The 14,312-nt window shown below is 41.3% G+C and overlaps 4 protein-coding genes across 4 annotated transcripts; 2 read left to right on the top strand and 2 right to left on the bottom strand.

Annotated features, from left to right (window-relative positions):
• Positions 1 to 878: 878 nt before the first annotated feature.
• EAE97_010254 (uncharacterized protein) lies at positions 879 to 2,174 on the bottom strand (the record flags this gene model as incomplete). The annotated part of the gene is made up of 1 exon (XM_038880769.1): positions 879 to 2,174. The coding sequence occupies one exon, from the start codon at positions 2,172 to 2,174 to the stop codon at positions 879 to 881; it is 1,296 nt and encodes a 431-aa protein (XP_038728479.1).
• A 269-nt stretch (positions 2,175 to 2,443) lies between these two features.
• Positions 2,444 to 3,322, top strand: EAE97_010253 (uncharacterized protein; the record flags this gene model as incomplete). The annotated part of the gene is made up of 3 exons (XM_038880768.1): positions 2,444 to 2,633; positions 2,694 to 2,851; positions 2,903 to 3,322. The coding sequence occupies 3 exons, from the start codon at positions 2,444 to 2,446 to the stop codon at positions 3,320 to 3,322; spliced, it is 768 nt and encodes a 255-aa protein (XP_038728478.1).
• A 2,459-nt stretch (positions 3,323 to 5,781) lies between these two features.
• Positions 5,782 to 7,641, top strand: EAE97_010252 (uncharacterized protein; the record flags this gene model as incomplete). The annotated part of the gene is made up of 1 exon (XM_038880767.1): positions 5,782 to 7,641. One exon carries the CDS (start codon positions 5,782 to 5,784, stop codon positions 7,639 to 7,641), a length of 1,860 nt encoding a protein of 619 aa, XP_038728477.1.
• A 2,810-nt stretch (positions 7,642 to 10,451) lies between these two features.
• On the bottom strand, positions 10,452 to 11,664 carry EAE97_010251 (uncharacterized protein; the record flags this gene model as incomplete). Its single annotated transcript, XM_038880766.1, has 2 exons — positions 10,452 to 10,472; positions 10,561 to 11,664. The coding sequence occupies 2 exons, from the start codon at positions 11,662 to 11,664 to the stop codon at positions 10,452 to 10,454; spliced, it is 1,125 nt and encodes a 374-aa protein (XP_038728476.1).
• Between the last annotated feature and the right edge of the window lie 2,648 nt (positions 11,665 to 14,312).

Raw genomic sequence — 14,312 nt, 5'->3', positions numbered from 1 at the left:
AAAAGCCATCCATATGCAAAATTTCGCCATTAATTTCCAAGTCCTCGGATCAAAGTCTCACCACCAAATTCGGAATTTGTATCGAAACCAAGGTCGTCCCATCGTAAGTCATTCCAGACACAACTTTTCGAATAAACATACACGATTATTCTGACAGCTGGTACCAAATTGCAACTTAGCATTTGGCTACCTATATTTGTTGTTTGTTCCGGTTGTCCCAGAGGCTGTTGATATTTAAAAGGCAGTTGATGCAGTGTTGCATGTAGCCTATGACACTTTAGTCATACCATGCGACGTGAAACGGAAATCATATGTAGAAAAGAGATTGAACTCTCAGTATTGAATCAAGAAACTGAGAGAGGAGAAGGGGAGGGTTCTGCCCTTTCCGAGAAAACAAAAGCACAGGGTGATTTTGTAGTCATGAGCGTGATACCGAGTGAGAAGAATGTATATACTTACTTGGCAGATGAACAAGAATATGGGAGCCATATGTGTACGAGGGGGGATATTAGGCTGCGATTATCTCTATACTGATGACTCTCAGGGCCTTGCAAATACAGCTATCTGAATCATAATGGAAAATGAGATACGACACAACTATTCTGTATGTGCCTCAAGCTGGCGCTTTTTTAATCTGGAAGATAAAATAGACCATATATGGTGAAAGGTATGTTCTATGCGTGCCCGAAAGGTTTGGAAGGCTTGTCTAGAACTTGGGAAACGCAACGAGACGAAATTCTACTCTTCGTTGGAAGCCGAAATTAGAGAACTTCAAACGAGGACAAGAAATGTCAAATTGAAACGCAAACGAAAAACAGTAGTCCCGTAGTCTCTGATACTATGTTGTAGCTTGATTTGATTTAACCATATATCATATCTTAATCAAAGGGTATTCTTCTCAAACCTTCATTTCCCATCCTTTTCTTCATTTCCTGGCCTGCCGCAACACTGCTCGGTACTTTAATCCCGCAACAATCACCCCAACTATTCATTTGATGAACATGCCTCATTCCATCATGCATAACGACAACCTCTCCCCCTTCCGCATCATCTTCTTCATTGGGAACTCCAAACTCTTCCTCTGTGCTCATACCATCCTCGGCTGATATCAAAGAACCAAAAAGAAAATGTTGCATAACAGGTAGTTTTTTGAGAACCTCGGCCACAAACATCCTTCTCATGCCATCTTCAACTTTCGTCCAGTTTTTCGCTGAAGATATATCGTCTAACATTGGACTATGCCACCGCAGTCCTTCAACGTTCTTAACGCTGTTAACGAAGTTAACTTGTCCCAAGTACAAATATTCATTGCCATATTCTTCCAATATAAGATTTTGATGAATTGACAAAGGACGGATGTACGGATGATGTAAAAGTTGAGAGGCGCCAAACAGGAATGGAAGAAACTGGTAATCATCGAGCCCCCATACTCCGTGCGAGCCTGCTGGTTCTAGATAATACGTTTTCTGTATAGTCCTCATAAGTTCCAAATATCGTGTAAAGACTTTCAAGACCAGCGGGCGGAAATCTTGACGAGTCACTATTCCAAGTTGATATAAACATAATAACCATATCATAAAGTTCAACTCGTGTCCCGAGCCATAGTCGATCCTTGTGCGATTCCCAAAAGATTGTAAAAAGTATGTAGAGACTTCGGCGATAGCTTCATCGGATGAAACGCCCAATTGTTTATGCCATCCACTATGCTCTTTTGTAGCCAAATCGAGAAAATCGCGGAAACCTTTGTTGCCAAATCTTGAATCACCTTGCTCTTCCGGCGGACTCCTTTGCACTACATTCTCAACCTTATCTAATATTTCGAGAATAGTGGTAACGGTGGAGCTGAGGTCGGTCTTAGTAGTCGCTGAGACTGGTGTATCGATGACTGAATCTGTTAGACTAAAGACAAATGCTAATAGCAATTTGTAAGTAGGAGATTGTAGGAAGAGATCATGATCCTTGGGTGATAGGATTCGTCTCGTAGGCTTGCAGAATTTCAAGCTTGACTGGTCTGGAGGAGATGGTAGATCTGGTGTCTCAGGGACGGGAAGAGGATTTGATGGTGCATTTCGCTTTTTTCGAGGTTCTAATTTTGGAAGACGATCGCGCAGGTTGGGAATGCCTGTACTAAGCCTATTCCCTGGGCTTTGTATATGCTCTGTGGTTGAAGACATCTTGAAAACGCTTGATATTGTTGATGTTGATTACAAAGGAGAGGAAGTGGCATGGCAAGCTCGAAAGGTACCAACCCCACGGCACTGCCAGGGACTTTAGGCTATTCCCAAGGAGTATTTAGCGCACATTGCGATAACGATAACAAAAAATTGCAATTCAACGGTGCAAGCGCATTCATGATTGAAGCTCTGCTCAAGTTTTGAAAGATTTCAATCACGTTCATAATAAATTTGGACTTCACATCTACGCCCCCCCAATACTAAACAAAATGGTCAGCTCAATCGAACCTTCAACTATACTATCGCCTCTTCATAGAGTAGATGGTTCTGCTAGCTTCTCACAAAATGGTTATACTATCATTGGCGCTGTAAACGGTCCTATCGAAGTTCAGAGACGTGATGAGTTACCAGAAGAAGCGGCTATAGATGTTATAGTGAGACCAGCTGCTGGTGTTGGAGGTGCGTAACTCTGATAGAAATACTGTTTGATTAACAGACTTGGAACTGACCATGTCTTAGGTACAAGGGAGAGACATCTTGAAGCAATCCTTCAATCTTCTTTGCGCCAAATAATCCTCATCCACAATTTTCCACGAACCCTTATTCAAGTTACATTACAAATCACAAGTACACCGGAAAATGATACTGCTTGGTCAAAACTTGTACAGGCCAGCTCGGTATGTGTGCCACACTCTTGTTCGATATTTCGATTGCTAATGACCATTTAGAACCTTCCCTTACTCCCTGCTCTCCTTCAAACGTCGGTTCTGACCATATTATCCGCTTCTATACCGCTTTCCATGACCATGACATCAGTATTGCTTGCCTTGAAGAACACCGAGAAAGGCACAACTATAATAGAGAATCCTACTCCTCAAGATTGTCAAGATGCTGCTTCAGTCCATGTATTAGCCTTCACATCACACGGGGAGCTCCTTGTTGCAGAAAGTGAGGGAAGTTTCGATCTGGATGAATGGGAAGAAGTATACGAGCATGGAAAGGGTCTATGCTGCAAAGGCCATGGATTGGCGGAGGATGATACCATGCATGAAGATGGGCTTGAGAATGAGGCACCTTCAAGCATGATGAAGTTCGTGAAATCGGCAGTACAAGAAAAGGTTGCTACCGATCTCCATTGGAAAGGTTGAAAATGTTCTATCAATGTTACCGCTGTCATCCAAACGTCAGGACCGTAATATGGTTTCATCTTGGATACGGGAATGGGGAAAGCCCACACGTGAAAAATGCATACGAGGGCTGGTGCCGCATATCGAAACGAATTATGAACACGATCTGAGTTGGGGCCAAGGTCATTTTCTTGAGTACCAATTACGGGAGAGATGTGAACAAACAATGTTATCCGAGGCATTAAACGATGTGTGTATCGGGTATCTGATACAACATGTCAAGGTCCCACGTTTCATCCTCCGTCGACCATTCCCGATAAAGGTAGCAAATTCAAAACGTTCACTGGAGATGAGTATTCTAAGTCGAGTCAGACAAGGAAACCCAGGAAGTACTCAATTGCGATTGCAGATTTGCGCAGGGAGTTTTGTACATTTTTGAGAGTACCTCCCGAGCCACAAGTTGATCAGATGAAATCTATAATATAATAATACAATACTCGCCAACAAAATCAATACGCGATGAAATGAGTCTTTCAATATTACCATGCTCACCAGCAGTTGAGAGTACTTCGTGATATCAAACACCATGCTTGTATCTTCGCACCTTTTATGTTACTAACATTGCGACCTACCTATGCTTAATGCTGACCTTGGACCCCGACTGAAAACGCTAGCTTGGATCCTTTCGAGATTCAAAACTCGCCTCCATATTTGACGATCATAGTGGAGAACGAAGTGGCAGCTGTAACCGGATTGGAAAGTGCAGCGTCCCATTGTGAAGGCAAAACAGCATAGATATTGAGGAAAGGAATCTGGAGAGATATCGTAACTAGGCTAACTTACTTCATATAGAAAGGGAAGTCTTGTCAGTGGGAGTATCCTCTCTCTTCTCTCTCTAGTCTTCATCATCAGACCAATCTGTCGTTTTTAGTACTCGATTCTTTCAGCAAAGCTCCGGTAGCTTGTGCGTTTTGTTTGCCTCTTTTTTCTTTTCAGTTGTGGGTTTTTGAACCGTTGTCTTTTAGCACATTTCTACTTTAATATTGGCTTGGTATTGCTTGTTTTATTCGGCATCAATTCACTTCTCTTCTATTTCTCCAACCGATCGGCGCTCCAAATTTAGACGACGGTCTTCTTTTCCACGGGCAGATATCTTAATCTTCATTTGTTGTTAATTCTTTGACTATTTTGGTCTCGTTCCTCTGCACGCCGAATCACTATCACCTTGTAGAAAATTATCACCAGACACGAAACCCTACACTTTCGACGCTTTCACAAAAGAGGGTCACAACAAGCTGTCGAGACGCAAGATATATCACATAAGAAGCTTATAGAAAGGCTTATTAGTTTCGCTTACTACAATCAGGTGAGTCTATTACTTCATTTGTGGAGTTAAGACGGGATGGGCTCGATGGGGTCATTCATACATACTTTATCTGGGAGGATAACTATCCATATTTATACATCTTTTATGTGTGGGGTAGAAGCACATTGAAGATTGATTGAGAATGAAGAATACCCGGGATTGGTGGAAGGATTAACTGAGAGCCAGCATTGGGACCAGCATCGTGACCAGCATCGGGGACCAATATGAATTTTGAAATTGATGAAAACTGACTGACTTGAGATCATATTTAGCAGTCGACAGCAAGATATATCACATCTTTTTTACGACTTGGCAAGATTTGTGCTACTCGAGATTAATCTATATCACATATCCTCCTGCATCTTTTTGCATTTTCATAAGCCCGCCAACCTGCCAACTACCAATCGAAGGAATCAAGTCCAAGATCCGAAATCACACCTGGCGATATAATTTATATAATACATACCCATCTTTTAAGTACCTCATGGTACACGATACATCCATCCACTTCTTACCTCCGTTGTATCCGATATCAAAATCTTTACGGACAAACCGATACGGACTGTTGGCCTCTTTGATCAAGACTGCCTGTGCAAAACAAAGTCGAATCCACAACCAACAAGCCTCCGCAAACTACAAACGAACAATTCCCTTCATCTGTAATTTCATCCTCTCTTCTTATTCCTCTCTTTCTTCTCCTCGACTCCTGTCTATACTTTATTTCCTCTGGTCAGACCAGACAATCAAGGAGTTGTAATAGAAAGAAGGTTATCTTTTGATTCTTTTGAGCCATCTCCTTCGACTCCTTCGACTCCATCTTCTCCATCTTCTCCTTCTAGATACCTACAGCCGATCGATCTGATTTCGACCTAGATTGCATTATCTACATACCATCTCCAGGGCTGCTGTTCTGTATTACTCCGTACTATCGATTTACCCAGCATTTATCCTGGACACCCTCGACTCCCCAATCGATAATAATAGTTTTGTTTGATAATCCTTGCATCAACCAATCACATCTCAGGATTCTTCGGCATTTATGACACATTTTACCGACTTCCGAACTCCGACTCAAAAAAGATTACTCAAAATGCATTTGGCGTCATCATCCACAATGTCCACATCCGACATTCGCTCTCCAACTTCGATTCATCCTGCTCTTACTAAGCCCAATGATCCCCCACAACCTTCTCAATCCGTATTTGATGAAGCTGTTACACCTTCAGCTACGGCTCAATCCTTTTTGGGTTTCAATGCCTTGAACTCGAAACTTAATCTTGGAGAAAATCTCCGACGCGAACAGGGCGCACAGTTCGGTTCTTTGAATGCCATCGAAACCAACTTCCCAGATAATGATCTTTCCCAGTCATCGACTGACCCATCCACAACTTTTTCCGCTGCAACACCTGTAGGAAGCGATTCGGCTTCTGTTCCGTCATCACCGGTATTTTCTACGCGGGCCTCCCGAACTTTCCATAACCATTGCAAGAACGCTCTATCTGTAGACGCTGTACCCCGCCAGACTATTATGAAAGCATTGGCATCGTCGAAACAACATAATCCACAAAACCTTTCTTTAGCAAACATGAAATCACCATCTACTGAGAGACCGGGGACTGCCTCATCGCAGAAGCTCAATGCAGCAATATCGGATTTGGCACAGCGAAACACTCCGGTCACAGCTCGATTTCCCTCACTACAATCACCATGCTTTTACCATCAACGATTCGATGACGCTGTCAATATCGACAAGGTGCTTGAAGAGATCAACGGAGACGAATCAATGTCACATTCTCGACTCATGGCAACGGCTACTGGTGTGCGAGAAGTTTCTAAGCAATTGCAAAGACGCCCTATCAAGAGAGCCGTCCGCAATGTCATGATTGTTACAAAGGCTAGAGATAATCAATTGGTTAATTTGACCAAGGATTTAGCTCTTTGGCTCATGAGTACTCCACGATATGGCTCAGACCTGGGTGTTAATGTTTACGTTGATGCGAAGTTGCGCAACTCGAAGCGATTTGGAGCAGCAGCTTTGATTGAATCACAACCTCGATTCCAACATCTTTTGAAATATTGGTCACCAGATCTTTGCTGGAGTCAACCGGAGAAATTCGACCTCGTTCTCACTCTGGGTGGGGACGGTACTGTCTTATTTACTTCATGGCTCTTCCAACGTGTTGTTCCGCCCATTTTATCCTTCAGTCTCGGTAGTCTTGGCTTTTTGACTGGATTCGAATATGATCGCTTCAAGGAGCATTTGAACAAAGTCATGGGAGAGGAAGGTATGCGAGTTAACCTTCGTATGCGCTTCACATGTACGATATACCGGGATGGAAAGGAACAAGGTCACGAGGCGGTAGAAGGCGAACAATTTGAGGTTCTCAACGAACTCGTTATTGACCGAGGACCATCTTCTTACATCTCTAACCTCGAGTTATATGGTGACAATGAGCTTTTGACTGTTGTCCAAGCCGATGGATGTATTTTCTCGACTCCTACTGGTTCAACTGCATACTCATTATCTGCTGGTGGCTCACTCGTCCACCCAGATATTCCTGCCATCCTCCTCACACCAATTTGCCCTCATACCCTTTCATTCCGGCCAATGATTCTCTCAGATACACTTTTACTTCGAGTATCCATTCCACGCAATTCTAGAGCCACCGCTTATTGTTCATTCGACGGAAAGGGACGTGTTGAGTTGAAACAAGGTGATCATGTCACTATTGCCGCTTCTCAATACCCATTCCCCACCGTGGTTAGCTCTCCATCAGAGTGGTTTGACAGTGTGTCCAGAACTCTAAGATGGAATACTCGTGGTGCTATGCAAAAGGCGTGGGATGGCACCGAGGAAAATAAAGAAGACGAAGCTGAATGGGATATCGATACTGATTCGGCCTGCTATGGTAGCGAAGACAGTAGTCTCAGCGCAAGTCCTCTGAGACGACAAATGAGCATGCTTGGCATGTAAACGTTTTCAATTGTCTTGCAATTGCCTCTGGTTATACGCGAATTTGTTATACAATTCCCTGTCTTTACAAGACATGCATTACTACATATTGTATTATTTATTACCTTCTTTCTCACATACAACCCGAGATCAACAAGATATGATGCGGAATTTTTTCATTTAGAACTTGAAGGCGTTGGTTTTTGCATATTAGGCGAATAGGTGTTGGAGATTTAGATGTCAATCAAAGAATATACATTTTAGGGACTATTTACAGTAGCTACGACTTAGATACGAATACCATGATTTTTGCTGGCCAGTTTGTCAGCTAATAAATTGTATACTTCTTCTGAGTTTGATGAGTTTTTTGTGATGTGATACGAGTAGGTTAATAATGTATGATGTGTGGTTTTGATTCACATTTTGTGATTCATAATGCTTTGGCGAGTTAGTTATTAAAGGGGAACGATTGATGTGGTATGATTTCGCTTGATTCGATTTGAGTAAATGATATCGGTGTGTGTAAGAAAGATTAATAAGTTCTACTTAATCTTTCATCGACATATGAGAGTTGTGTTGATTTGAAGCATCTGGACGTAGAGCTGAATCTTCAGTACACTATTTCCTGTGATTCTTGGCGTATTTGTTGTTTTGGGGGAAGGGGAGGGGGAGAGTTTCGTGTAGGTAGGTATTTTTTCATACTCAGGAAAGTTTATACGAAGGAGGTTTTGTGTGTGAAGTGAAGTCTTGGATTTGAATGATTGTGATGGGGTTTGTAGGGTTAGATGAGAGGAGAGGAGAGGAGATGAGATGGAGATGAGATGAGGTATGGTACTTGTGTTAAGATTCTCACTATGTTCGAAAATCACAAGGGATATCTCTTCGTTCTCTGCTATCAATTTTCTCAGTGATCTGCTTAATATTGTATTGTTTTATTACTACTGGATATATAGATATATATGTGTGAACAAGGGTATTCACTTCAAAGGAATGACTTCAATACAATGGCTACTGTATCAAAGGGACTAAGCGAATGCGAAAGAGACTAGCTCTTTCAGTAGTGCCTATATAAGGTCTACTACTTTCCTACATAGCTAGCTCTTTAGATAGAATACAATTAGACATATAGGACCTATAATACGTGGGTGCTACGTCTTTCGTATCCTTCTCGAACTAATAATATAAATGTGTATTCTTATTCTCAATATTTTGGAAATGCTGTAGTTCTTGGTTTCTTTCAAACAGAGAGAGAGAGAGATGTTTAAACAGATGAGTTAGAGTATATTTCTTGAAGATATGAGATAGAGGGGTAGAGAAATAAATATCATACGTATTATTTAGAGGAAAGAAAAGAGAGAAGGCAAGCGAAGCGAAAAGAAGATTTATATAATATAAGTAGAAATTGAGAATACTTTTTTCTCTATTCATGTAAGTATTTATCTTTTTATTTGTTCATAAATGTATCTTATAGATTTATATTCTTTTGAATAGTTATAATTGTAATATTCATTACTTATAGATTTATGAATTAGTGAGGAGAGGATGTATGTATATATATGTATGGAAATGTATCTATATACAAAAAAAAAAAAAATATATCTATACTATATGTGTACGATAGTATTGTGTATTATAGTGTAGTGTATTATAAGCGAGTAAATATATAGAGAATGATAGGGGAGGGAAAGAGGAAAAACAGATATCTAGCAGGAAAGACAACGAAGAGAACAATGTTTGAAAGTTTTGCTTTATGGAATTTTAGTGATTAGATTCGATTAGATCTAGAGTGGAGAGAAGAATGAGAAAGAGAAGAGAAAAAACGTGAAAGAGAGAGGAGATTGAGGAAATTTTTGATACGATAATGATAATGATAACTCTTCTCTCATGTATAATCGGATTATAATCCAAGTCATTCTATCTCATCTCATCCTACTCAACTCAGCCAAATTCTTAAAACATTATTTGCCCACGTATACACACAAACAATAAACACAACCTCTCTCTCTCTCTCTCTCTCTCTCTCTCTCTCTCCCCTCTCCCCCCTCTCCCTCCCCATCCTATTATCCCATACCCACCTACCCACCTACTCACCTATCTATCCAAACAAACAAGTAACTAGATACACAACATCCATTAGCGCCCATATTTTAAAATATATATATATAAGGATTATCTACATATTCATATATGCATATATATATATATATATATATATTAATCCATAAATATATCCTAGATATACAGGCTCATTAAAAGCTCCCTCTACCAATACTAATACCAATACCGATTATAACTAGATATAAAAGAAAGGATGAAAGAAAGAGTGAAAGAAAAGAAACACGACTAGCGTCTCTTCACTTATTCATTCATGCGCATGTTCACATATCTAGAACTCACCTCACCTCATCTCACCTACAACCATATATATACAATGACAAAATCACAAAAGATTCACACTCCCTGCTCTATCAGACAGACAGGCAAACAGACAGATAATTCCACAAAAATTAATACAATTGAAATTCTCAATCACTCGCGTCGAAAAAAAAAAAAGGCAGCAAACGCCCGATCCTATTTATTTTTCCAGTACCCTACGCTTTGATACACAATGTAGGTATGATATGGTTATGAGACCAACCAACCATCTATTTCCCTCCCTCCTCATGACTATGCTGTTCCTGATAGAGTCCCTATCTCATCTGCAACTTGCCGTCCATCCATCCATCTTTCCTTGCATCCATCCATCCAAAATATTATGTCATCTTTTTCCTCGTTTCAAATATCTAGTGAGAAGGTATATGAGTGGGAAATTGTGATGTGCCGGACATCTCTCACTCGTTGTAATGGTAGACCTATAATTCGCATTCATTAGTAAAAGAAGATATGACATGAGAACAAAAAGATGAGAAACAAAGAAAAAGAGTAATATCACAAACACACCTTATAATTAGGCAAACCAAAAGCCTCCCAACCCAATCTCTTTGCCATCTTTGCAAATCCCTCTGTTTCAATCAAATGATAGAACGCAAATGGAGGGAACATAGCCCCATCACGATGGACCTCTGCCTTGACCATCAATGCCGTTCCTCCTACCCCGTCGAGCGGAATCACATCTTTGGAATCGCCAGTGTCACTGGCAAGATATGCCATCAATGTTCGATATGTCGCCATATCCGCATAACCTTCCAATAAAATATCATCCGGGCCCATTGATTCCGCAAGCTTTCGTGCCACATCGCTATCCTGCCAGCTGTTGAAATCGTAGGCGCGTTCCGACATGCGTTTATCTTTCGTATCGTAGTATCTCTGGAAACAGTTTGGCACAATGATGGCTTTATCGTGCGAAGCCAGATCTTGAATCAAGGTGGGAGGAGTCTCGATAATATCCGAATCTAACCATAGCACCCAGGACACGGAGGGTCCCAGAGTCGTGAAGAGGAGAGAATTTCTAGCTCTAGACATAGCGGCTCTTCGTGCCTTTTGATTCTCCATCTTGTGTCTCTCGGTTTCGGATTGGGATGCGATGGGAGCATCGAAATCTTGTCGTTCGATAATGATGCTTGCGAAACGATTCTTTTCCGGGCCCGACTTCTGAGTCTTGGTAACCTGTTCCTGCAATGCTGCTGTAGCGGCATTTCCTTCCTTGTTGCGTGGGATGATAAACGCGAGAGTGATAAGTTCATGCGGATACGAGAGCTTCAATAAGTTATCCCAATACTCCTGATAGAATCTTGCCAAAGGTGTCAAGATGAGAATCATCTCTCGGTTCGCCAAAGGATCAGCGGTACTGGTAACATTATTCATGTGGTAATGAACCACGGGTGGTGGTATGCGTTTCCCGCTCTTTGTAGCTTCATTTTGTTTGCGAAAGGGAGAGGTAGGTGGTGAGAGGGGATTGGATGCGGCGCTGGCTCTTCTTAATTGCGAAGCTGCTGCGTCGGCGTTGGATGGGGAAAAGAGAAATACGAATATTATGATACATAAGGCCACACCCACAATCAGAGTGAGTGGGTTTGTACGCCGTAAAGAGCGGACTGGGCCCATGGCGCCGTTGTACTGTTCGAAAGGTTGTCCTCAATCGATAGTCTTGTGAAGATCCTACGAGCGCATTTGTCGAATCTGGAGCTATGGGGTGTCTGTCAAAAAGAGGTTTGATGTCGTAGCTGGTTATGTCTGTATTTCGGCCCGTGTCGCAGATTGGATAGATACAGAATTTAACTAAGCCAACAATCTCTCTTTGACCCCAAAGGATTGAGGAGATTAATGGATTCGATTGTCAATGGGAGTCGGTACCCTTTTTTCTACAAAACTCCTAGAATATCACTGGGTATGAAGATAGACAAAATGAGTGTAAAGTTAAGTTTAAGTGAATCAAGTCGATCTTTCATTAAAAGTGTTGATGGCTGCTCTCTCTTACTTTTTACCTCTTGATGAATTGTGATGATTTGATTGGTTGGGATTGAATTTTAGAGGATCACATAATGATCTGGACACGATATGTTTGATATAGCTAGGTATGGAGGTGTAGGGAGTAGCTGATTGATATGAGAATTTAAAGCTATTTAAGGTGCAATTGGGGATTCTGGTGGCTCAGGCTTATTGTTACCTGGGTAGGAAGATAGGTGTCCAGTAAGTACATCCTAATATCACCATCATCATTCGAGAAGCAAGCACAGTCAGTACGAGTAGAGGAGAAAGTTGACATTGATGTTGGTGTTGGTGTTGTGATTTGGAAAAAGGTGAATAGGGGTACTCGAGAATAGTCGATAATACTCGATAAATGTGAATGTACGATATATAACAAGAGTATCTCAAATTATACCAATATATTTACAATAAATAAATAAATAAATAAATACAATTAGGATCTTTCTTTCTTTCTTTCATTCATTCTTCTCGTATTTTCTCCACGTCATTAAACTACTTCTCAAGCACCGGGACGTACCTTTATGGTTCTCCATCGAGTTTCCATCTTTTCATCCACCATGTTCTTCAGTATGGGAAATCCATTTGATAGTACCGTACCCCGTGAGTTACAAATACAGTAACACACAGACAGACTCTTCATCATCGATTTCGATATCGACACTCAAGACAAGCAAGTGACAGGAGACAATGTCTATACACACCTCACGATTGAGTTTTGACTGAAGATTCAAGACATTTCTAGAACTATCACATCATATACTCTGTCTGTATTGTATCACCGGCTCACAGCACGGAGTATGAACACATCGACCTCTGCTTTCCAAATACCAAGGCTGTTTCATGTTCTGCTATCACCCGTGCCTCTCTTCCATTGGTACGTGTGACCCCTTTTTGTTCAAGGAAATGCGGCCTACCAAGGAATGAGTAAAATTTCCAAGCTCGCCTCATATTATACTTAATCTTCGGATACATACATGCGTGGGATTGGTTACCATGGTAGATTCAGCTACCGGGGAGAACGGATGAATAATCTTCTTGCTGTGGAATGATTTGTTAGGGAGGGCATCATTCGGATGTGACTCTATTGATGGCTATTTGATAAATAAAATAAAACTGTTGCCGACTGTTACGCTGGTGGCAAATGTATGGTTGTATACAGATGTTGAAAAGGTGCTGTGACTGGATACTTTGATGGAATCTTCATTGAATTCAAAGATAGGAGATTTTTAGCATCTCTGCCTCTGCCTCACTGTATGGTCTATCTTGAGGCGATGATAGATCTGTGAAGTTGACTGGTAACGAACACTTCACCACCTCTATCTCGACAAATCCATCAGTACCTACCTACGATACGTAACTAGTAATTAAAGTCCTTAACAAGGGAGGAGATTTATCTCTAATATCCCATCTCATCTCCTACAAACCCAGATATAACATGATAACTTCATACCAACCCAATGACTCAAGATTGTCTGATCGATACCCACGATACAAATTTCCATATCCACCAAAAAAACGTGGGACAATCCATAGGTAAATCCTCACTTCTCCATGCTATCTATCAAGCAAACTGGTATCATACAGAGAACTACAGATGGTACTTGATCATGTAAACGCGAGTCAGTACCAATCCGTACACAGAACTTGAAGCAATACAATTGCACGATAATACAGCGATAAACCTACCAACCTCTCTCCAGCCTACCCATCACAAAGAAAGGTACAAGGAACCATTCCACAGCCAACGTATAAACATCAGATATAAGAAATCTCAATTAAACATCCTCAGGTTCCGGATTGCGGCTTGGCTTGACTACGCTCAAACGAATTGATTGTTTTGGCCTTCATGTTGGCTTGTGAGCTTGTCCAACTGTAGATCATGCTGCATGATACCGCGTGGCAGCTACCTACATCGTACATGAACGAATTGATTGCAAACATTCGAGAGGCCGCCATAACCGTTTTTTTTTTAATAAAAAAAAAGAAAAAAATTATAGAGGGGCTGGAAAGGTTGAAATGAAACATCATGCTAGGTGATGGAAGGGAGTTTGGAACGGGAGAAGATTCGAACCCGCATGATCTGTGACACGGGGGGGGGGAATGATTGTCGGGAACAAAGCTGAAGGGAGGGAGAGAAAGAGGGAGGAAAGGTAGGATGATGGGTATCTTATACGAGAGAAGAAGCTGGTGAGTTTTATGGGGATTGTTACATTTTGTAATGTTGTGGAGGAAAGAGGACAGAGGATAGTAGAGGATAGAAGACG

The sequence above is a fragment of the Botrytis byssoidea genome, assembly GCF_014898295.1.
Source record: "Botrytis byssoidea strain MUCL 94 chromosome Unknown BBYS_026, whole genome shotgun sequence".
In the NCBI taxonomy this organism is placed as follows: Eukaryota; Fungi; Ascomycota; class Leotiomycetes; order Helotiales; family Sclerotiniaceae; genus Botrytis; species Botrytis byssoidea.
This window is presented reverse-complemented; position numbering and strand designations above follow the sequence as displayed.